Below are 21528 nucleotides of genomic sequence, written 5' to 3'. Positions count from 1 at the left end.
AGACGTGAACCGTCTCTGGCCCGCTCCGTACGTCGACAGCTCACTGCTTTCCCACATGCTTGGGCACCGCCAGGTAGCATCAGCATCCGCGGTTGGCATCTAGCACCCCGCAACAGATAGACTTGGCCTTCTCGAAAAGAAATATTTGGGACGACTCCTGGACATCTGTCATCCAATGGGAGCTTGACTTGTCCGAAACCTGTCTCGGATCAGATGCCGCCAACAGGCATTGCCAGATTTTGGCAGAACGTTCTGTCGGTAGCTCAATTTGGACGACATGCAATCCGAGCCCACCGCCCCGGCCCGCCCAGGAGCATCGGCTTTTGTGCGCACGGGGAAGCTGCGGTTGGTTTCCGGCATTCCCAGTACCGAGCGAAAGCGGTAAAGAGATTGCGAATCGACGGGAGGCTTGCGTGCATTCATTGGCATGGGTTCGGCATTACCAAACGCTCAGGGGTTGAAACAATGCGAAGCATGCGAAGCATACAATGCTAAAGCATTGCTGCCGATGAGGCATTACAAAGTGGTGAGGTGAGCAACGAGGCTAGTTCTTCGATTATGTAGTTGGGATAAACATTGCAAGAAATAGTGACGTGCGACACGTGCATTTTTAGCATGCTATCGAAGCGAGATTGTCGTGAATGAATACCTTTCTGGGTCAGCTCTGGAAGCCGAGCTCATGTTTCGGAGTCAGATTCCTCATCTATCATGCTCAGCTGCTCCTCTTGAACGTTTCACTCAAGCCCAGGCGGATCGAGTCAGCACTATCCTCTGCGGTCGCGCATTTTACAGCGGTAGGATACTGTAGGAAGCTGGAATCTGACAAAATTGTGATTTTCATGAGCGGCCTCAACCTGTTGTCGTGCCTCAGCTCATGTCCAGCAGCTACCGTCTATCAATTCAACACCTGGCCGTCCTGAACCAGAACTTTTCTATTTTTGCGATCTTCGACCCTCTCAAAAAATTCGATCGGGAAAAGACCTTGTTCACCTTGACCTTCCGAGAGGATGACGTTGTTGGCTGAGCGGTGGAAAGGGATACCTGCAGCAAGAGCGCGACGAAAGTCCACGTAGATAAGGATGGTAGACGAGTTGCGCATGCCGGATATGACTGGTGAGTTTTTGCGATCAGTCTGCGCCTCATGTGGATTGTCTTGTTGCGCTGATTCCGCATTAGAGGCATCCTGCGAGGACGATTGGGTCTCGGATCCGTCGAAAGTTGCGAATCCTGCAGGCAATCCCGCCGCGAAATGAATGTGGTTTCTCTTCATCTTCTTGAGACCCCCACTTGCAAGAATTGACGACCATGCACCAGCTGTGGTGCCATGCACAACCATTGACGGCCATTCTGATTCATTCTCCATAGTCAAAGGTTCGAGGAGACCACTATTGTCGACCTCAACGCTGTGACCTTGGTTGGCCCGAATCAGGAAGTTGGACGGGTCGTTCGAATCAGGAGACGCATCAGAAGATGCCAGGATCAGGTTAAACCGCTGCTTCTCGTTCGAGGACACGATCGAGCGGATCTCATCGAAGTTGACCTTCATGGAGCGAAGAGTGCGGCTCTCCAACTGTTACGCATTAGAACGACAGCCAACAACACTCAGACTTTACCGGTAGGTAAGAGGGTGCAGGATCCAACATAAACTGAAAACTGTTCACTTACCAGTTCCTTCACAGACACATAGCCACCGGGCCCCAAAGTCAGTCCCTCCTCTGCTGCAGCATGCCTCAAAATCTTGCTCATCTTTTTTGAGACCTGTACGTCACGAGGCAAAGGGCCTCTGCCACCTCCTCTTCCCCTGCCTCTTCCACGTCCGCTACCGCCTCGGCTCGACATGTCGTCCCGGTTGCTGTGGGTTTGAAGACTGGCCCAACGGACGCTTGGCCGGGAGATTTGAAACCCAGTATGAATTTGTCGGAGTCTGCGAGGGTTGAACAGGCTGGCGAAGACTTTTGAGGCCGAAATGCTTGCAAACTCCACTGTTGCGGTTCGAATTCAATGGACGCTGTGGGTGCGCTTGCGATGTCACGTGCCGTCAGGCTTGGTTTGGTAGGGGTCCGGGTATCCTATCGGCCGTTCGTGCGTCGGTCTGCAAGTGCAAGCAAGTCGTATGGCTCAAAGAAATGAGATGTGGGCTGTTTGAAAGAAGCGCCGGCGTGGAGGGGTGTTTTGACGGGTTTGCTTGTTTGGTGCTTGTTGTGAGTCGAATTTTGGGCCAGGAAACATCCAGAGCGCTCGGACCACCTCTCACAACTTCCGGCAGCACCCCGACGCCTGTCGCTTTCTCATTCTAGACAACCCACCTGAGTGTCGGCCGTCACAAACCACTTGCTCACCGATGAGAAGAGAGCATGGCGAGGGTGCCCGTGAGCAGACAGTGACGAAATTCACTGCGACGGCACCGCTTATGCTGCTTCACCGATGCGCGAGCCCACCAAGCAGCGACCCGGGTTGTCTGCGCCAGCCCATCTTCGCAGACCATGGGTTGAATCAGTCATTGACGTGAGTCGGGAATGAAGCTGATGAATACCTTATCCATTCGATTTTATACCGATGCTCGCTCAAATTTTCGCCAGCATTGCAGATTTCGATTTCGTCACCAATTTTCTCGCAAGGCCCTGCCTCCACTCTCAAGGCTTGGACCCTTTCAAACTCGAGGATTTGGGGAAATCCAATTTCCTCCAACAGCTAGACTCTGCTGCAAATCGTGTCACCCTCAAAAGACGACACACAACTCAGATATGGAGTGAAGAGAGATTCCGATTCAAACCTCAGCATCTTGTCCTCCCCATGGCGCTGCTTGGGACGAACAACGACACCCAAGCTCTATTCCATCGTCCCCTGGGTAGTATCAGCTGGCTAGATACTTGGTCGTTTTTCGAACATGTCGACTTACCCGACGCGGATGCCCTGTCTGCTCCCGTGACCAAGCCTCGTCGATTGCTTTTACCCTCTCCTCTGACCTTGGCTCCAAGACAACCGGCATTTCATCGCTGGGATTCCCAGGAGGATCGCCAGGCCAGTTTCGCGGATTGAGAGGATGACTGGCCGTTGGAGAGGGTCGTACATCAAAGGCCCAAAGGATGCGCATCATGGCGATTGCCAGAGAGCGCTCAGCGACGTTGATGCCAGGACCTGATCATCGTTATTTTCCACCACGGAGCGAGCCGGGCGGCAAACAGAAAACGACTTACAAATGCGACGCCCTGCCCCAAACGCAAAATGGTCACGTTGAGTTGGATCGACAAGATTAGCACTCTGTTGAGGCTAGCCGCCATCAGTCCTTTTCGCTCTCAAGACCTCTTTAATTCGGCTTACCGTTGTGGCGTCGCCCTCGAATCTCTCAGGCCAGAACCTTTCCGGGTCTTTGTGCCTCTTTGGATCTCGCCCAATTGCCCAAGCGTTCAGTTGAATGCGCATTCCCTTGGGTATCACATACCCTTTGAATTGGATTTCTCTCGTCGTAATATGTGGGTGTCCAAGGGTAACAGGTGGATGCCAGCGCCATACTTCTTTCATCATGCAACGGACGTATGGAATCTGCTCAAAGTCGGACCACATTGGAACTCGGTTTCCTACAACGGAATCTTTCCAACCTTCAGTGCCGGCCACTTTCAAAATAGTGCTGGACGTACCAATCTCGTTCTGAGCCTTCTTTTGAATCTCCGGATTCAAGAGCATGGCCTCGAGGAAGCTCCAGGTCGACATTTGACTCTGGCTTGTTTTAGCAGAATTGCGGCAACGACCAGAAGAGCGTCAATCGAACCGTGTCAGCGGCACCTATGATGAGATTGAGTGAAAGATACGCCGCTTCCTCCTCACTCTCGAAGCCCAGTCTCTTCTCATCTGTGAGCGCTCGAGCGAGCATGGAATCCGGCATATACCCCTCCTGCATCAACTTCTTTATCCTCTGCTCAGAGCGTCAGACCGTGTTTGATTGTTTTATTTGCTGGACTGACCTTCATCCTCTCGCAGCTAAAGGCAACATCGCGTCGGAAACGTTCCTTCGCCGCTCTCTCCCAAGGCTTCAGGAACAGCGGAAGATAGTCGAGGAAGTTGAAGACGTCGACAAGGAATGCGCCCGGTAATGTTCCTTGAAAGATCCATCAGTCCCCATCCACTTCGTGCGCTTTCGTCAAACTTACCCAAAATCTGAGCCAGGCCAGTTTCTGCTCCAGTTTTAGCCTTGGAGAAGGGGCAAGATGACCAGACCACTCACCATGAATGTAATGTAGCACGTCACTTGTCGCATACTGAGGGACCTCCAGTCCGAAAGTCTGCTGGGCAAAAGCACTGTAAGTATACCTCGCAATAGAAGCCATAATCTTCTTCGAGTCCTTTGCAACGCCAGGGTCATGCGCGACTTCATGGAGAAAGGCGAGAGACTCTCGCTCAAGAATCCTACACTGTTCAGATCCTAACCCGCAACTACTCGTTACTCAAAACTCACGGTACGCCCGCATCTGCTCGCGGGATGCTCGTCAGGGTGCTATTGATGACTTTGCGCTGATTCTGGAGCACTGCTCAGCAATATTCGACACCAAAGGACATGTTTGGTTGTCAGCAGCGTACCTTCCACCGCTTGTCGCTGGCGGAGAGCAACAGGACGTTCCACTTGCCCGTCATCAGCTCGTTCGAGACGATCCAGCGCGGCCGCTCGCTGGTAAAAGCCGAAGCCTTATCAAAGATGGCCTGCACACAGCGTCAGCAATCATAGGAACTAGCAAAGCGGCCTCGCCCACCCAGGCTGGACCATGCGTACCTTGACAGCCTCATCTTTCCCCACGTGCACCACCTCCACACCCGCAACCCTCACCCTCACGAGCCCCTCCTCTTTGCCGTACTCGCGGATCCATTGCTCCACGAGCAGGTGCAGCCGATGCGCCTTGGCGGCGCTGATGAACTGCGGCAGGTGTCCGATCAGCGGCCATGCGCCGTGCGGAGTGGGCGGTAGCAGAGCTTTGGTGGGCTTGCTTGGTTTTATGGCAACGAAGAGGAGGAAGGCTGACAGGAATAAGATGAGGATGAGAGCCAGGGGAGAGGGGAAACGTGTCTCGAGAGAGACGGGGTTCGGGCTGGATGCGAAGGTTTGCGATGATGCCATGATGGAGAGAAGAGTTGTGACTAGATAACAACGGGAAACACTCTACGAGGCAAGAAGGCGCTGCACCTCAACCACCGCTCCCTTCCTATATACGAGCCAACGCCCAAGTGATCACCGCACCGTTGGAGAGACAGGGACCAGGAAGCGCGGTTTCAAGATATCGTTCGGCGCAAATGTGAACACGAGCTCCGTCGGCAGTGGCTCCACTCCTTACGTTTCCTCGCAGCAGTTCGTGGTCGGATGGACGGACGACGAATCCAGTTGTAGGCGGGAGGGTGCTCCACAACACGACTACTCGGGTGCCTGGCGCAGAGACGGGGCGGCTTCCCGTCGGAGCGGAGATTCCGAGACCCGGTGATGAAGATCATAGCACGCATCCATGGGTACGGTTTGGGGCGAGCTGGTACCCGTGAATACTCTTCCATGCCATAGTGCGGAGATGCTGGCACACTCCCTACCGATTTCCTGGATTTCGGATGTGCACATCACGAATTTCGTCACCTAACTGTGGGTGTTCCCAGAGACAAAGCTCATAAAAAGGTCACCTTTCCACATCAATTGTTTGGCTGCCTTCGCTTCACTACTACGACAATCGTACGAAGAATTGGGCTCTTTGCGAGTGGGAGACCGGCTTCGCCGTCAAGACCACCATGTATCCATCCTATGTAGGTATTTTCCTCCTCGTCGGGACATTTGATCCTCGAGAAAGACAGGTTCCACATACCCGGACGTATCTGCTGTCCATCCTGCGCCCAAGCATAAATGTATTCAACCACGACCTCATGCACAATAAATGGCCATTCAGCACTTCGCTCTTCAAGATACTCTCTCCCTGACTCATCACTACCTACATACATACATACACGGTCTATGCACCTACGTACAAGCCAATCGCAGCCCCTGCACTCCATACTCCACACCCTTCCCCACAAAACCTCCCCCGCACTCTTCCCTACAAATGCACCCCGCACCCGCACCGCAACCTTGCCCCACCGATCCGCCAACCAACCAACCGCAGCACTCAGACCATCCGCTCGCTTCCTTACAGTACAGCACAAACCCTTCTGCCATTGGCTGGTTGGTCAACTGTACGTACTGTCCCAGACAGAGCCCGCGCGCACGTAGACTAGCGCGAGACAAGTGGTGTGGCATGCGTGCGTGTTCGGTAGTCGGCAAAGATGCGGCAAGGCGGAGCTGAGGCATCGGCATATCCGAGATGGAGGTGTGCGCGGGATGTCGGACCAGGAGGGCGGTACGGGTAGGGTTGTTTTGTGTCGTCGTGCTGTTTGCAAGGTAGCGGGGGGAAAAGATCAGCATGCCTCCCTCGCCGCCGGCTCCACCCCCACCCAATATCTACAGACAGCGCGGGGAAGCGTGTAGGTAGCGTAGGGCGGTAGTCAGGAGCTGGCGCTGCTGGGTAGCAGCCTGTTTGATCGGCGCAGACGCTTCCTCCTGTGTGTGGTCGTCTGAGCAAAAGCTGGGAGGTGGGCAGGTGGAGTAAGTAGGTAGCTTTGCTCGTTTACTTTGAACCCTCTCTTGTTGTCGCACTCAAAATCTGGAGCCGCCCCGCCAACGGAGTACCAAGTGCTCCAGCCTCGACAAGACCGACCTAACTTTCTTTGTGTTGCCGCTGGTTCCAGGTGGAGCACCTTCTCGTAGACTGCCGTTGCGTCCTTCTCCACCATGCCTTCCCGCTCTGCCTCGCTTGCGCGCTCGCGCTCTCCTTTTTGCCCGCCAGTGGCGCATGCAGCAAAGCCTGATTCTGATCGAGAATTGCGCGCCACCAGCACGCCGACAGCGCTTCAAGAGTCCAATTCGAGCTCCACTGCTCCTAATGCTGTCACTGCCTCCGCCAACCCGACGCGCCCCATCCGCCCAGCACGTGCCCGCCACAGTCGAGTACGAGAAGGCAGAAGAAACAGTCCGCTCTCCGCACCCTCCAACACGACAGCAGCGTCCGCAGACCAGGCAGGACCAGAAGCCGCAGCAAGCAAAGCGGACGACGATGGCGAGCCACGAGAGACCAGCAAATCGATCCAGCCCTCAGTTTCCGGCCACCGACGCTCGGGGCTGCAGTGCTCGCTATGCGGCGCGACGTTCAGTCGCCAGGAGCACCTGACGCGGCATGTTCGCAGCCACGCCGACGACCGGCCATTCGCGTGCGGCGTGTGCGGGAGGCGGTTTACGCGGCGGGACACGCTCAAGCGGCACGAAGCGCGGCATCAGGGGGGCCGAGCGGTGAGGGCGAGGGAGAAAGAGCCGCGAAGAAATGAGGCTGACGTGCTCGGGGGCGAAGAGATGGATCTAGATGGACAGGAGATGAGAGAAGGTGAGCGAGAAGGAAACATCGCAAAGGATGATGGTGCCATGGATCGTGGCGTCCTGCTCGCACCCAGCATTGCTCGAGGGCCGTACAGCGGGTTTGGAACTGGTCCCTCTCCCTTGAGCGACTCGGGACAGGATTTTCCTGGAGATCTCGAGACCGCCTTTGGTCTGCTGCATTGGAGTCAGCTGGATTCCTCACTGCTGTCCTTTTGGGATAGTCAGTGGAGTGTAGATGAAGCGTTCTACACCCCAACCGCGCAAACGGATGCAGCACTGCCAGGGGAAGCGGCCCGACCAGGCCACGTCCGTGGAGATGGTGCTGCAAATGCAGTCGAAGTGGACCTGAGAGAAAGGTGTCCGAGCGCACAGAAGGCAGCAAGTCATCCAAATGCGTCACTGTCTGGACCTTCGGGAAGTGCGGGAAATATCATGACGCGCTCCTTGAATGATGATCTGGCAAAAGGCGGGATACTTCAGCCATCACTGTGGGCCCCGTCGCGCCCGGTGTCCCCAAGCAGAGCGCGACCCGACACCACTACCGGCGATATTGCCAGCCCGGCATCTTTGGACGAACCAAGCGCAATAGTCCAGCAGCCTTACCAGACGCCCGATTCGGCAAACGGAGCGGCTCAGTCAAGTCGGATGCCACAGCATGCAGATCTCGAGGCCATTGAGGAACACTATCACGTCCCTCCTGTATCGGAAGAGGCGATGGGCGAGATTGCTGCTTGGATTGCGCAACAGAATGCGGCTTCTTCGACTCAGCGCATTGAGGCCGATGCTGGCTTGATCAATCGATTTGTGCAGCTGTACTTTGAGTACTTTCATCCCATCACGCCGATTTTGCACAAACCAAGCTTCAACCATGTACGGACGCCGTGGATGTTGGTGCTGGCAGTGGCCGCGGTGGGCGGCGAGTACGCAGGTTTGGAGACGTGCAAGGCGTACGTGGGCAAATTGCATGAGTACCTCAGGAAAGCAATCTGTGTTTTTGTAGGTCTTGTAATACTGTCCGGGGTAAATGCTAACACTCACAGGTTGATCAGCATACAGCGCAGACTTTGCAGGTGTGGTTTGCTCAAGTGGTGCTGCTAGGTCACATCATCATGGCGTACTCGGGCAGCAAAGCGCTCATCCTGACACAACAGTCGCAAAAGAATCTCTTGATCACTTTGGCCAGAGGATTGGGCGCAGAGCTGAAGCAACAGATGTCTCTGGGACCGATATCTAGGTCATCTGGAAACGAGGCCGACAAGGTACACTGGTGGTGGCGCGGGGAACAGTCGAGAAGAGTCATCTGGTCCATCTGGGTAAGCAATTGGATTGCGGCCAACGAATCTGGCTGACGGGTAGCAATCCAGATGCTAGACGTTGAAAATGCACTACATCAGGGGTTGCCGACGCTTATGCCCTTGAATGACCAACTCGACCTGGAACTGCCATGCCCAGGGGACGTGTGGGATACACGGCTGGATAAACTTGACGTGCAAGCTGGGGCTAGGGTTGGCTACAAAGTTTCGCTGCGCGAAGCTTTTCAGGCCATGCGCGACTCGGGTCAAGCTCCAGATCTCGATGAATTCGCGAGGCGCGTCGTCTTGCTGGCCGTGTATCAGGAGTCGAGGGACCTGGTGCAAGCAGCCGCATCTCTGCAGCGATGCGGGTTTCTGGAGTACAATTCTACCGGCTCAGACGATGACATGGCAAGTACAAGCGGGTCGAGTGGGATTGATGTCATGTACGGACGATGGAGGAGTCGGACGCTCAAAGCTTTGGCGGTCGAGCCGGCGGAGACGTGCGCCGTCATCGGGCCGACGCAGCTGTCACGGCAGTACCACCACGTCGTGTGCATCCAGCTTTTCGTGCCACTGTCGAGGCTCTGCGCGTGTAGCGGATGGATGGCCACGGAAAATACGACAGAAGTGGCGCGACGAGAGGTAGCAGCATGGTTCAGACAGGACGGACGAAATTCGCGGCGGGCCGTGATGCATGCAGCGATGCTTTTCAAGCTGATGCGCGACAGGGTCAACCACGGCCATGGCGAAGCTCACCACCTGCTCCTGGCGGCGCTGACGCTGTGGGCGTATGCGACATTTGGGCCTGGGGGCGGCGACGGCGGCAATGGCGTGGTCCGGTTAGACAGAGCCAGCGATGCAGAAGGTCAAGTCTGGCTGCAGGACGCGCGAGTGGTGGCGACGGTTGGGGGCGTGGGCAGCATCGAAGGACGCGAAGGTGGACGTCGCGTGGTGGCCGAGGCGCGACGCATCATGTCGCTGGGCAGAGCGTGGCCTGTTCGACGGCGGATAATGGACGTGTTGGACGAGGTGTTGGTGAAGGGAAGTGTAGAGTTGCGGTAGAGTAGCCCTGAAGATGCGGGGCGTAGTTGTAGGGCCCCGGCTGCAACTGTCGCCTTTTCATTGCTGCGTCTGGCCATGCCACTTCTTAGTCACCCGTTAGCAAGCTACGGTACCTACCCTACGTTCAGTGCCAGGGCTTCCGCTCCGCAGTGGGGCTTTTCCATAGATCCGCCTCCCACTCGACTCGACACCTCACCACTGCACCCTTTTGCCTCTGACCGCCGCGTACCAATATCTCTGTACCCTCGTTCGCATCTTTCCGCTCCTCGTCATAGCCCCGCTGTCAATCCGCGATTCCACCTGCGTCCCGCGACTCACAAACAAGACCATGAGCTAAGGTCCCTGCACTCTACCGTCTGCCGCAAACCAAGTCTTCTCCGAGCCCGCCGCACACCTATCCCGAGTCTGCAGACTTCAGCCAGGCCCTGCCCGAGGGGCTCCCGCCGCCACAGACAATGTGGACCTCTTGAAGACTTTGATGGCGTCGAGCATCAATGACATGGGTTCCTATGCGCAATCCGACGCAGACCAAACTGATCAGCACGACGACCCGCTGAACATTGCTGATTACGCCCTGCAAGACGACCGCAGCCCGAATTCCGCCTCCTCCATCATGTCCAATTTTCCAAAATGGGATAGCGTACCCATGTCCAACGGCCGCCGTTCCGATTTCAATTCCATCAACGCCAATATGGACAATCCAGGCGATCCGAACCAGCTGCTTTCCGCCGTCTCCGACAACTCGCCCGCAATCTTTCCCGGCCCGCCCGACGCCCACGCTGCAGCTGCGACCGGAGCGACGCCAGGACGAAGCACTCGAGGCGCAAGCGGTGTGCCCGCGAACGGCGGCCTGGCAAGCGCGGGCAGCGTCGACGGCATTGACACGGATACGAGCCCCCAGAGTGGCTTTGGATTCGGCGATCCGTTTGGAGATGGTGGCTCGCAGACAAACGCTGGTGACACCGGTAGCGGCACCGCAAAGGGCGGAAATAGCAAGGACGACGACCGAGACCCTGATGCCCCTCCCCCGTGGAGCGAGATGAAAACCAAGGCGGGCAAGGAGCGCAAAAGGTTGCCACTTGCCTGCATTGCATGTCGCCGGAAAAAGATTCGCTGCTCTGGAGAAAAGCCAGCCTGTAAACATTGCTTGCGCTCGAGGATACCATGCGTGTACAAAGTGACTACCAGGAAAGCTGCGCCCCGGACGGACTACATGGCCATGTTGGACAAGCGGTTGAAGCGCATGGAGGATCGCATAATCAAGCTGGTTCCGAAGGAAAGCATGGGGACCGTTGCGGCAGTGGGGAGGGCGGTGGTCAAGCCGCCTCTGCCAGGGGCGCCACAGAAGGGCTCCAATGCGAAAAAGCGGCCAGCCGAAGAAGCGTTTGGACACGAGCTTGAAGATTGGTCGAAAAAGGGATCCAATGTTGGCGAAAAACCCCCAGGCCTTCCGCCAAAAACAGAGTCAGAAGAGGGCAGTCTGCTCACCGAAGGCGCGGACGCTTTGCCGCCCAAAGAGATTCAGGAACACCTTGCAGAAGTCTACTTTGACTACGTCTACGGCCAGAGTTACCCTTTGCTGCACAAGCCGAGCTTTATGCGAAGGCTCGCCGCTGGACAGGTGCCACCGGTTCTAATACTCGCAGTATGCGCAATATCGGCGCGCTTTTCCACACATCCACAAATTCGATCAGAGCCTGCATTCCTAAGAGGAGAAACCTGGGCTGCCAGGGCCCGCGACATTGCATTGAAACGATATGATACCCCAAACATTACCATTTTAATATCATATCTCCTCTTGGGCCTACACGAATTCGGGACATGTCAGGGTGGACGAAGCTGGATGTTTGGTGGCATGGCGCAACGAATGGCGTATGCTCTGCAGCTCCACAAGGATTTGGACCACGATCCGCTGGGTAAAGAAAAGGGGGCGCGGTCGGAGCTCAGTTTTACAGACCGAGAGATCAGGAGGCGTACCATGTGGTCATGCTTCATCATGGACCGCTTCAACTCTTCCGGCACGGACCGTCCGCTCTTTGTCAGCGGGCAATTTATCCACGTGCAACTCCCCATCAGGGAACATTACTTCCAAATGGAAATCCCTGGCCCGACCGAGGACCTGGAAGGAAATGTTCGAAGTCCTGTGCCCCCTGATGCTGGGCAGATTGCAGACGCCAAAGAGAACATGGGAGTTGTCGCGTACCTGGTGCGAGCAGTTGCGATATGGGGAAGACTAATCATGTTCAACAACCTGGGAGGAAAAGAACAGGAAAAAGTTCCCATCTGGTCACCCCACTCCACCTTTCAAGAACTTAAAAAACAGGCCCGACAATTCAAAGAATCTTTGCCAGAACGACTGCTTTGGAATCAGGAAAATCTGGAGAACCACGAAGTTGAGAAGACGGCAAATCAGTTCATCTTTCTCCACATTGTGTACCACCAGATTGTCCTTTTCCTCAATCGCTTCTCTCTGCCCTCCCATGCTGGCAGCCGGCCTCCCAGGGATATGCCCCATCAGTTCCTCACTGAAGCCGCCCATGCGGCTCTTGATTCCGCCAATCAAATCTCTCTGTTGATTAACGAGGCTTTGAATCACCATGTGGCGGTGCCTTTTGCGGGCTACTGTGCCTTTTTGTCAAGTACAGTCCACATTCGCGGGGTGTTTTCTAAGAATCCCAAACTCGAAAACATGTCAAAACGTTATCTGGCCTACAACGTCAAATATCTGAGCAGGATGAAGCGGTTCTGGGGGATGTTCCACTTTGTCGCAGAAAATCTCAAGGAGCTCTACCGACAGCACGCCGATGCCGCATTACGCGGACCTGCCGCCGTCAACGGCACCCAGACAAACATCTTTCAATACGGAGATTGGTTTGATAGATACCCCCATGGCGTCTCCCGGACAGACTACGAAGACCCGGCCGCTGATGCCCCAAAGGAAGCCGGCACCGATGCGGTTCTCGGTCAAAAGGCAGATCTTCAAAGTGTCGAGGAATTCTTCGCTAGCCTTTCGCCAACGAAAAAAGCAACAGAGCCAACGAAAAAGGCGAGACGCGGCAAAAACGAAAAGGAAGACCGCACCAAGTCCGTGACTGCTGGTACGGGGCGCTCACCAAATCAATCTTCAAATCCAAAACACAAAAGCACATCCACTGCCAGCAAGCGCCCTAATCCTTCGCCTACGTCCGGACATGTCAATCCATCCTCTTATCCCATGCCCTCTCCGTCTCAACATCAACCCTTCAATGCAAATACACACACCTCTCCTGATCCTGTCAATTCCCCTGGAAGCGCCTTCCCTGGCAGCTCTGTCATGGGCCCGTCCTTCAACGCTCAGCCCATGTCCGCGCTCGATCGACAAATGGTCCTCCAATCGTACGCGACTTTCATGGACCGCAATGAGCCCTTTGCTCTCGATCCTTCCGCCATCCCTTCAACACCGGGCTTCGCTGAACCCGCCAACCCCTCAGCCCACGCCTCCGACAACCTCTTTGCGTGGAGCGCTGGTAACCTGAGTGCCGGATTCGGTGCTGCTGCCGGGGGCGGCATGGGCGGCGTTGGCGGTGCAATCAACGACCCGTCGCTCGCCTGGTTCATGCCTTTCAACGTGGACCCGCCGTTGCCTACGGGTGGATCTACAGGCAGCGGCGGCGGAGGTAGTGGCCTAGGCGACGATAGCGGTGGCTTCTTTGCGGGCTTTGGTGGACTGGGTGTCGGATTCGGCGGGTTCAGCTTCGATGGAGGAAGCAACAGCGGAGTTGGTGGTGTTCCCGCCGACTTGGGATTTGAACTGGGTGCCGGCGTTGGCGAGAGCGGAAACGATCAGACACCGGCAACTTCAATGCAGTGAGCCACATAGTCCCGTTTTGAAGGCCCCGAAGAGAGGTCATGCGAATGCAGTTGGCTTCATCGGTAGGCTCATCTCGTAACATACTCCCACAACATAGAAGGACGGAGGAACTTTGCTTTAGTTGAATAAGCGGCGTACTTAGCGTTTGGACTGTCACTGTCGATTTCTAGCGTTCATCTATTCATTGTAGTCCCTTTTCGCGCCGTTCGTCAATACACTTCCCACTTTTCGTACAAACCCGCCGCTCGAATATACGTATTCTCCTACTTTCAACGGCGCAAGGCTCACAATTTCGCGGCGTTGTACACTCGTTCTCTTTGATTTCGCGCCGCACGTATCTACTCTTCCGTTATACACTGCGGCGCAACGCCCGACAGTGCCGTCTAAACGTGCCATTGACAGGTTGGGTACGCTGCCGAGATGTTCACAGGTGCCCGAATAGGCAACAATACTGGTGTTGGTCACATTTTGGTTGCTCGGCGTGAGCTCTGGTAAGTGATGCTTAGTCGTCGTCTCCCACCAGATATCTTTTGTGCGAATTCGATTTGAAGCAACGCTCAAACTTTCCACCACCTCATCACCCCGCGGTATGTTCCAACCCCCAACCAGCAACAGTCCTTCTCTCTAACGGTGAGAGTTCAAACAGAATCCGCACTCCCTCCACTCTCCTTTCCAAGTCTCGTATGTCTCCTCTACGCTCTCCCCACGCCGCAGTTCTCACACTCATCAGCATTTCACAGAACAATGCCGACTTCCGAGTCCACTGCTCGACCTCGTTCTCCTTTCGAGGAGACTCCTGAGCCGTCCCAAGGCGACGGAGCATTTCGGCCCAACTCCGGCCGTACCCCATCCGGTGGTGTGGATGGGGCTTCGGAGGAGGACAAGCCGGCCTCGCCCGTAAGTCAACCACTCTCCTTCAACCAGCTCACGCCTTTCCTTCGACGAGCTGCTCTCGCGTCGTCGAGTTCGCCAACAATTACTAAGGTCAAGGTCAAGCAGACCACCGCCCAGCGCCCCGCGCCTCCCGCTGCCGCCGCCGCCCCCAAGCCTGTAAGTCAAGTTTACCTCAATCAGCTTGCGCTCTACCTTGAAGCTGCTTTGGCGTTGAGTTGGCTAACGTGCTTCTTGCGAGTAGGAGGAGCCCGCCCTCGCCCAGCGTCTTCACGACGCTGAAGCGAGGCGCGACCAGCTCCAGTACGACGTGGTGCAGATCGAGCGCCAGTTCCGCGAAGAGATCAAGATCCGCGAGGATCTTGAGGACAAGGTCGCGGCCCTTGAGGCCGAGAACAAGGCGCTCAAGGACGCCGGCAAGCAGGCCAAGCCTTGAAGCGGTAAGAAAGGTCTACGTGCGACTCACGAAATTTGGCTGACGTCTGTCGTAGCAGGCAAGCACCAGCATGGGTTGATGGAGGGCTGCTCCTCGAGAGCCATCCTGAGCTTGAGCCTTGTTCTTTGGTGAGAAAGCTCTACTTATTCGCTGCCTCTAAAAGCCGTACTGACATGCGTTACAGCGGTCGACCAACACCATGAGCCTACGAACGGCTGCTCGATAGAGCGAAGATGGACAAAATCAGAACCCGAGCTCCCCACACACCAAGAGAGATCCACGACCAGCACCCGTCCGAGGCAACGACGGCGGCGACAGCCTTTGCCCTTGAGGTCACGGATGTACAGCAAGATCGTTGAGGGAGGGTTACGGAATCATACACGGAGAAAGAATGGATGGTTTACATGCGGGTTGATTGAGGACGGACGTCACTTTGCCGGCTCTTCAGGTAGATACCCCAGGAAAGTATAGAGGACCATCACAGAAGCACAGTGCAGGAGTGATCACAGAGAGAACATTGACCATGTTGCTTACCGGCCACCATGCCACCGACACTGTATGAAAGAGGCTCCCTCCCTCCTAACTCCCCTCTTCATGCCAAAGACCATCGGACCAGAAGCAAGTGGTGGAGAGGCCACGCCCGAACCACCGGCCGGTCTTCCGGACATTTGAGGCGCCAGGCTGGCTATATCCGAGGGTAGCGACGACGCCCCTCGCTGCTGGATGGATGAGCACGAAGCGTTCGTCAGGTGTGTCTGTCTGCTTGCTGTGGTGTCCTGCCTCCTCTTCTTCCTGGTGGCCCTCTTCCTGCTCTTTCTCTCTTGGAACGTCACAGCGCATTGTGGGCTGCTCGCTGGTGTCTAACATGCCGCATGGCCAGTCTAGTGGTTGTAAGTTGCGGATCCGACGGTGGGTAGCAAGGCAGGTTGAAAGACAAGATGCCCAAGTACATGTACTCCCCTTGCATCGACCACATACCCATCTGCAAGATTTGAATATGGCACGTACATACGCACGAGAACCTTTCTCACGCACCATTGAGGGAGCGGTCATGTCATGTCGGCACTCTGACAACTCACGGCAGTCGAGTCGCACGACACGATCCTCCTTGCAGCCATCTCAACCACCACTTCTCCTCTCCAGTCGACATACAGAGCGTTCGTACATACAACCTCGTTCAACTGACTGACCTGTATGATGGCGTTCGCGTGTCTATGCCGTACTCACAGTCTGCGCCAACACACACCACCCACTCCCAACTTCGTCCCGCAGCGCTCGCCATCACAGGCACGTCGCAAGCTGTCCGCCCAACACAACGGGTCTCACCCAGACAAATGGCTTCGTTTCCTTGCGCCGCCAACTGGCACGCAATTCCATGCCATACCACACCACGCGCGACCCGCAATCAACGCCAGCGACGCAGCCCACCACCGTCGCGCATCCAATACTTTCCTCCTTCCCTTTCGTCGTCGCCCCAGCCACCTGGGGGCCCATTTCCCCACCACCACCACCACCACCACCACCATGCGCGCGCCCAACGCCATGTACGCAGCATACTCACACCCCACCGCACCGCACCTCGCCCAACCAATACTCAGGCCTTCTTCCTATCTTTAGAGGTCTGTCGTGCAGCTCCATCCAGCCCCATCCAGCTGCATACCTGATGGCTTCATGGCATGGCAGACAGCGAGTCAGAACTGCTATTCAGGCCGGCATGCGAGTAATGTACTCACTCACTGTACATGGTTCAATGTACATACCATCATCAGGCCGCAGCGAGGCCGTCTTTCTGACAGCTCTGCTCTGCTCAGCTCGCGGGACCCCGCTGCCTGCTCCGCCTGCCCGCGCTCCGCTCCGACGCGGTCTGCCTGTGTCCTTTCCCCTGTGGCGCGGTGTTTTTTGACGTGTGGCGCGGAGCGGCAGGACGGCGGGCGGTATGCTGAAAGAGACGGGGGCGAAGAGACGAGTGGTGGGAGTAGCGGGAAGTGCTGCTCCGCCAGCTCCGCCATAGCAAAAATCAGGGAATCAGAGAGAAAGCGGGCAGAAAACGGCTCTGACAACAGTTGAGCTGGCCTGTTGCGATGATGCGAGCAACGTTGGAAAGGCGAGAGTCAGATTGGCGGAGGAGCAGCAGCAGAGCGCGCTGTTGGCGCAACTGTCAGGCTTGCGATCTGACAGACCAGAGGTGAGTGAGTTGTAGCTGGACAACAAACCGCAGCCAGTCAGGTCGCCGCAGAGCGCCCAAAAAAGATCCAATCCCACCTCCGTCTCACTCACTCGCCTACCCTACCCTACCGTCCACCAAGCAGCGCGGGGACCCACGAAACACTTCAAAGCCCCAAGTACCCAGATACCAAGGTACCCCTCGCACGCATTCCCCCACCTACCCCTCCCCTCCCCCTAGCACACCGATCACCGCGGCATTAAAACAGATAAGCCCCTGAAACGGCCATCAGATATCTTTCCATTCAGTTCGATTCGATTTGCCCCGCCAGGCTCGGCTCGGCTCGGCTCGGCCGACGGACGCGCGCGCGCGCGCGATTGAGTTGAGTTGATTGCGCTGGCTGGCTGGCTGGCTGGCTGGCTTGCGGTAGTGCCGCGGCGCGCAAATCGCGAAGGTAGATTGGATTTTCGGCTGAGGTGTGTGATGCGCTGGCAGAAGAGATGGCGGGAGCGGCGTTGGCGCGCTAAGAAGATCTGGGCAGAGCGGAGGCTGCGGAGCGGGAGGGATGGGTAAGTCTGCGGCGAGAGAGAAAGGGAGGGAGAGGGAGAATTCGGGCAAGAGGTTGGAGGGTGGTGGGTACGTATTGCTGGCGATATGCTGCCGGCGGGTTGCGAAAGCGTTGTGGGTGCGGCAAGGTGGACAGTGTTGACAAAGTCGACACGGAGGCTGGCAGTCACACATGTCTTACCAGGCCGTGCAATCATTTTCCAACCAGCCCACGATAGTGTCGACAGGCAGACTCAGCTCCCCCAGACTAGCATGGCAGACAGACCCACGCGCCTGTCAGTGAAAGCAAAAGCAAGACAAACTCATGATGTGCAATGACACCGACGCCTCCAACCTTGACGCATAGCATGCAATCCTCCTGCCGTCATTCAGCAGTCACTTTTCTTCTGCAGGGTCCTGTAGCAGCAGCAGCCGTGCCGCCGGCTGTCCCAATGCCTATTCTCACGTCACTTTGCGACTGTATGCCAGGCGTGCGTCAGTACGTGTGTATGATCCGCCCGCGGCGGCGGCGGCGGCGGTGGGGGTCTGCGGCAGGACGACGTCACTGACTCCCCTGGGATCTGACGCGGTGCTTGCGACGCGTTGGGTGCCGGAAATTTGCGCACACTGTGACTTCGCGACGAGCAGGAAGGTCGTATGGAACGAAGTATGAAGAGGGCATCTTCGCTGTCGCCCCGGAATTGACAAGTTGAAAACTGAGAAAGAATTGATTCGGACGGTGGGAAGACTAGCGACGGGCGAAAATGCTGGAAATAGAAGCATGACTAGAAAAGGGTCGTCGAGAGCCGTCTCTTTTCGAGTAGAAATCTCACCAAGCGGTGCCGTTGCTTTGCGTCATCTGGAAGCACATATCGTCCACTCAGCGCAGCCTAGATAGGCACTGCTTATTTGCAGCATCAATAATTGGTCGCATCAAGGCGGGAACAAAGCCGCAACAAAGATTGCGCGGAGAATTTGCGCACACAGACGCAAGAATGAGGCGTCGACGGGAGGGAACAGAGGGTCAGTCATGTCAGCTAAGCTGATGCCACTGGGCCGCGCGCCAGGTCCCTGAGATGAGATGAGATGAGCGATTGTGGTGTGGGAAGGGGTGCGTGGCTGGGTGGTAAGACGCAGCGCAATTTGTTTTTTGTCCTCATTTCAATCAAGTGTGGTCGTCCGTCACAGACCCAGTAGAATGGGGAACGGAGGGAGTGGAGTGGCGCCGCGTGACATTTTGTCGTGACGATGCTCCGGATGCGAAGAAAGGAAGAAGGATGTGGCGGTCTTGTCACACCGGGCCTGCTCCTGCCTCGGGCTCGTGCCAGATGGATTCTTTGCCATGACACCAACCCACGCACACACCCCTCTCGTGCTGTGTGGCACGGAATCACAGCACAAGGCAGGTTCCTGCGCCGGCGCATCTCAAGTGCGGAGCCATGGCTGTCTAGGGTCTGGACCTGTGACGGATGGAGCTAGCGAGGCGTGGTGTGGCGGCGGCACATCAGGCAAGCGGGGGATTTGGTGTTTGGTGCTCCAAATAGGCAACGGTTCGTGGGAGCTGCCGCGCTTTGCCCTGCTCTGCCTATATTTCCGCGAACAATTGACGTCATCAGTGAGAGGAAGAAGCAGGTCTCAAGTTGCCGGCTACTGTGTGTACTACGCCAAGCTGCCGTCCTGGATCGACATTATCGACAGAGCTTCCATTGTTCGCATTCGCTAGCATATCGTCGCGAGTCGCCTGTGACGTTGGACTCCCATGCGATCCGAGGAGTAACTTCGATGTGACGCATTTGCGTTTTGATCTGATAACCAGTTTCGTCAGTTCAGATCTGGGTCCTTGGCAGATGGCCTGTTTCTCAAGCTCAGATCAAGATGGCCAATGCCAAATACAGATGACAAACGAGCGCGGAACTAGAGCGTCGTAGGTTTGTGAAACCGAGACCGACGAGTATACTTTGACAATGGGGAGCTGCGAACATGCCATTTGCCAGCTGGACATGACAACTGCCGACGATTGCGGTGAGAACAAGACTGCCATGGCTGCAAACCATGGCTTGAACGTTCCGCCCAGTCGCGGCGAATCAAAAATGATCCCTTGGGTGGGTACCAAGCTCTGACTGAAGTTTAATCTTGTCCGTCTTGTGCTGACCAATACCGGCCAGCAGATATAGCTTGTGTAATACCCTGCCTTTCCAGAAGAGCGCCACATGGTCTGAGACGCGCTCTGCTTCCGCGCACAATTGCGCGCCAGCATCATTACAGGGCTGCTTGATAATGACGCCAGAAGAAGCAAGCATGCGTCGAGATGGTCCTCAGACCGATGAAACTTGTCGAGATGATGAGGATCGGGAGTTGAGGGATGGAGGTCTGCTTCTCCCACCCAAGTCTTGGTGGAGGGTACAACCACCTTGGCAGGACCATGGCCCAAAGAATTTGTGCTTACTAGGCGCTTAGAAATTCCGGGGCGGGGCGCGACGCGACGGGAGGTCGGATGCAGAGCCACATGTTGACGGGAAGCTCTGCAGAAAAGCAACCCGGGATCGACGGGATCTGGGCGCGCTGAGCTCCGCCTCCGTCTCCCCGCGCTGCCCCGCGGCAAGGTACGATGCGCCATGACTGGCTAAGGCTCGTCCTGTACATGCAGCGACGGTATCGAGTCGTTATCGGGCACAGGTTGGTTGTGCTGATAAACCGTGAGGCTGTCTCGCGCTGTCGAGGTCCGACAGGTAGCTCCGACGAGCTTGGGCGTGCAGGCATTGGGTTGGGACTTGGGTACATGCAGACATTGAACGGCCAAGACTGGCGGCTTAAACGGCCAAACAGGTTGCGGCGGTGTGGAAGCGGCCGTACAAGTAAACGCCGTTTATATTAGTGGTCCTATATAACAACACCAAGCAGTCTCCCATCACATCATCTCAGCTACAGTTCACCTGGACAACTACAGCTTATCCAGACGACAACTTACTACTTCAGTCAAGATACACTTATCTATCAGCTTCACACGTCTTAACAAGTTTAGGACTTATTAGCAGTTAGCACCAGCTACTACTCCCCCTAGCAGTTTTAGTAGTATATAGATAGCTCTTAGAGTAGCCTTAAATAGAGTCTTTAGTTCTCTCATCTTACTTTATTAGGTTATAAGCCCTTATATTATATATATAAATTACTTATCTAGCTTATTTTAGTATTACACTATAACACCATCTATATAATTATTACTAATAGTTATTTTATTATTTTATTATTTTATCCCTTATTATCTTATATAATTCCTACTTTTTAGTAAATTTATTAGTATTATCTATCTCTATAACTCTAAGTAATATACTAATAGTTATTACTTTTACTATAACTTTACCTTCCCTTCCTCCTTTATTATCTAGTAGTTTAGGCTTTACTACCGCCTTATCTTCTATACTAGCTAAGTAGGCTAAGGCTAAAGAAGAGGTAGACCTAACTATAAATAATAGTAAGTTTAGTATCCCTTTAAAGAATATCTAGCTACTTAAAGGCCCTACTAACTAGGTAACCTTTAAGATAATAGTTAAGATAAGGCTTAGTCTATTCTATTATACCTATCTACTTAAGGATAAGCTAAAAAATACTACTAATTATAAGAAAGATATATATATTATCTACTAGTTTATAATAATTATTATACTTCCTATTATAATAGTACTATAGGGGTATACTAGTTTAGCTTACTCTATATAGTAGAAGCTTTATAATATATATAATACTAAGGGTATCCTCTTTAAGGCTAATATTATTAAGGACTTTATCTTCTATTAATATAGTAATTTTATAATAGTAAAGGAATTCTATAATGCCCTATATAAATAAAGGCAAGCC

The 21528-nt window shown here is 55.0% G+C and overlaps 9 protein-coding genes across 9 annotated transcripts; 4 read left to right on the top strand and 5 right to left on the bottom strand.

Annotated features, from left to right (window-relative positions):
• Window positions 1–523: 523 nt before the first annotated feature.
• J3D65DRAFT_638075 (phosphotransferase KptA/Tpt1) lies at window positions 524–2196 on the bottom strand. Its single transcript, XM_066801581.1, has 2 exons — window positions 1666–2196; window positions 524–1570 (listed from the first exon to the last, which is right to left on the bottom strand). Exons 1-2 carry the CDS (start codon window positions 1837–1839, stop codon window positions 896–898), a joined length of 849 nt encoding a protein of 282 aa, XP_066651410.1. The 5' UTR covers window positions 1840–2196; the 3' UTR covers window positions 524–895.
• A 326-nt stretch (window positions 2197–2522) lies between these two features.
• J3D65DRAFT_638071 (cytochrome P450) lies at window positions 2523–5486 on the bottom strand. The gene is made up of 12 exons (XM_066801580.1): window positions 4766–5486; window positions 4576–4695; window positions 4454–4515; window positions 4223–4404; window positions 4149–4172; window positions 3963–4096; window positions 3770–3913; window positions 3639–3717; window positions 3322–3590; window positions 3198–3270; window positions 2900–3138; window positions 2523–2844 (listed from the first exon to the last, which is right to left on the bottom strand). The coding sequence occupies exons 1-12, from the start codon at window positions 5105–5107 to the stop codon at window positions 2830–2832; spliced, it is 1683 nt and encodes a 560-aa protein (XP_066651409.1). The 5' UTR covers window positions 5108–5486; the 3' UTR covers window positions 2523–2829.
• A 1304-nt stretch (window positions 5487–6790) lies between these two features.
• On the top strand, window positions 6791–7333 carry J3D65DRAFT_560191 (uncharacterized protein; the record flags this gene model as incomplete). The annotated part of the gene is made up of 1 exon (XM_066797455.1): window positions 6791–7333. A coding segment is annotated over one exon (543 nt), but the record flags the coding sequence as incomplete, so codon positions are not given.
• A 384-nt stretch (window positions 7334–7717) lies between these two features.
• On the top strand, window positions 7718–8893 carry J3D65DRAFT_638065 (uncharacterized protein). Its single transcript, XM_066801579.1, has one exon. It carries the CDS (start codon window positions 7862–7864, stop codon window positions 8525–8527), a length of 666 nt encoding a protein of 221 aa, XP_066651407.1. The 5' UTR covers window positions 7718–7861; the 3' UTR covers window positions 8528–8893.
• Window positions 8894–9922: 1029 nt separating this feature from the next.
• On the top strand, window positions 9923–13725 carry J3D65DRAFT_119492 (zinc finger transcription factor 1). Its single transcript, XM_066793816.1, has one exon. It carries the CDS (start codon window positions 10265–10267, stop codon window positions 13634–13636), a length of 3372 nt encoding a protein of 1123 aa, XP_066651406.1. The 5' UTR covers window positions 9923–10264; the 3' UTR covers window positions 13637–13725.
• Window positions 13726–14227: 502 nt separating this feature from the next.
• J3D65DRAFT_638058 (uncharacterized protein) lies at window positions 14228–15452 on the bottom strand. The gene is made up of 6 exons (XM_066801578.1): window positions 15148–15452; window positions 15019–15091; window positions 14772–14967; window positions 14621–14686; window positions 14367–14533; window positions 14228–14317 (listed from the first exon to the last, which is right to left on the bottom strand). The coding sequence occupies exons 2-6, from the start codon at window positions 15033–15035 to the stop codon at window positions 14275–14277; spliced, it is 489 nt and encodes a 162-aa protein (XP_066651405.1). The 5' UTR covers window positions 15036–15091; window positions 15148–15452; the 3' UTR covers window positions 14228–14274.
• Window positions 15453–15491: 39 nt separating this feature from the next.
• On the bottom strand, window positions 15492–16177 carry J3D65DRAFT_119427 (uncharacterized protein). Its single transcript, XM_066793814.1, has one exon. The coding sequence runs from the start codon at window positions 16014–16016 to the stop codon at window positions 15543–15545; it is 474 nt and encodes a 157-aa protein (XP_066651404.1). The 5' UTR covers window positions 16017–16177; the 3' UTR covers window positions 15492–15542.
• On the top strand, window positions 16178–17137 carry J3D65DRAFT_119461 (uncharacterized protein). The gene is made up of 2 exons (XM_066793815.1): window positions 16178–16688; window positions 16775–17137. The coding sequence occupies exons 1-2, from the start codon at window positions 16339–16341 to the stop codon at window positions 17028–17030; spliced, it is 606 nt and encodes a 201-aa protein (XP_066651403.1). The 5' UTR covers window positions 16178–16338; the 3' UTR covers window positions 17031–17137.
• Window positions 17138–19528: 2391 nt separating this feature from the next.
• On the bottom strand, window positions 19529–20732 carry J3D65DRAFT_638047 (uncharacterized protein). The gene is made up of 3 exons (XM_066801577.1): window positions 20131–20732; window positions 19839–20041; window positions 19529–19775 (listed from the first exon to the last, which is right to left on the bottom strand). The coding sequence occupies exons 1-3, from the start codon at window positions 20452–20454 to the stop codon at window positions 19544–19546; spliced, it is 759 nt and encodes a 252-aa protein (XP_066651402.1). The 5' UTR covers window positions 20455–20732; the 3' UTR covers window positions 19529–19543.
• Window positions 20733–21528: the final 796 nt, after the last annotated feature.

This window comes from Phyllosticta citribraziliensis (assembly GCF_038025025.1).
Source record: "Phyllosticta citribraziliensis strain CPC 17464 chromosome Unknown J3D65scaffold_12, whole genome shotgun sequence".
In the NCBI taxonomy this organism is placed as follows: domain Eukaryota; kingdom Fungi; phylum Ascomycota; class Dothideomycetes; order Botryosphaeriales; family Phyllostictaceae; genus Phyllosticta; species Phyllosticta citribraziliensis.
Note: the sequence above shows the minus strand (reverse complement) of the source record. Positions and strands in the feature narration are given on the sequence as shown.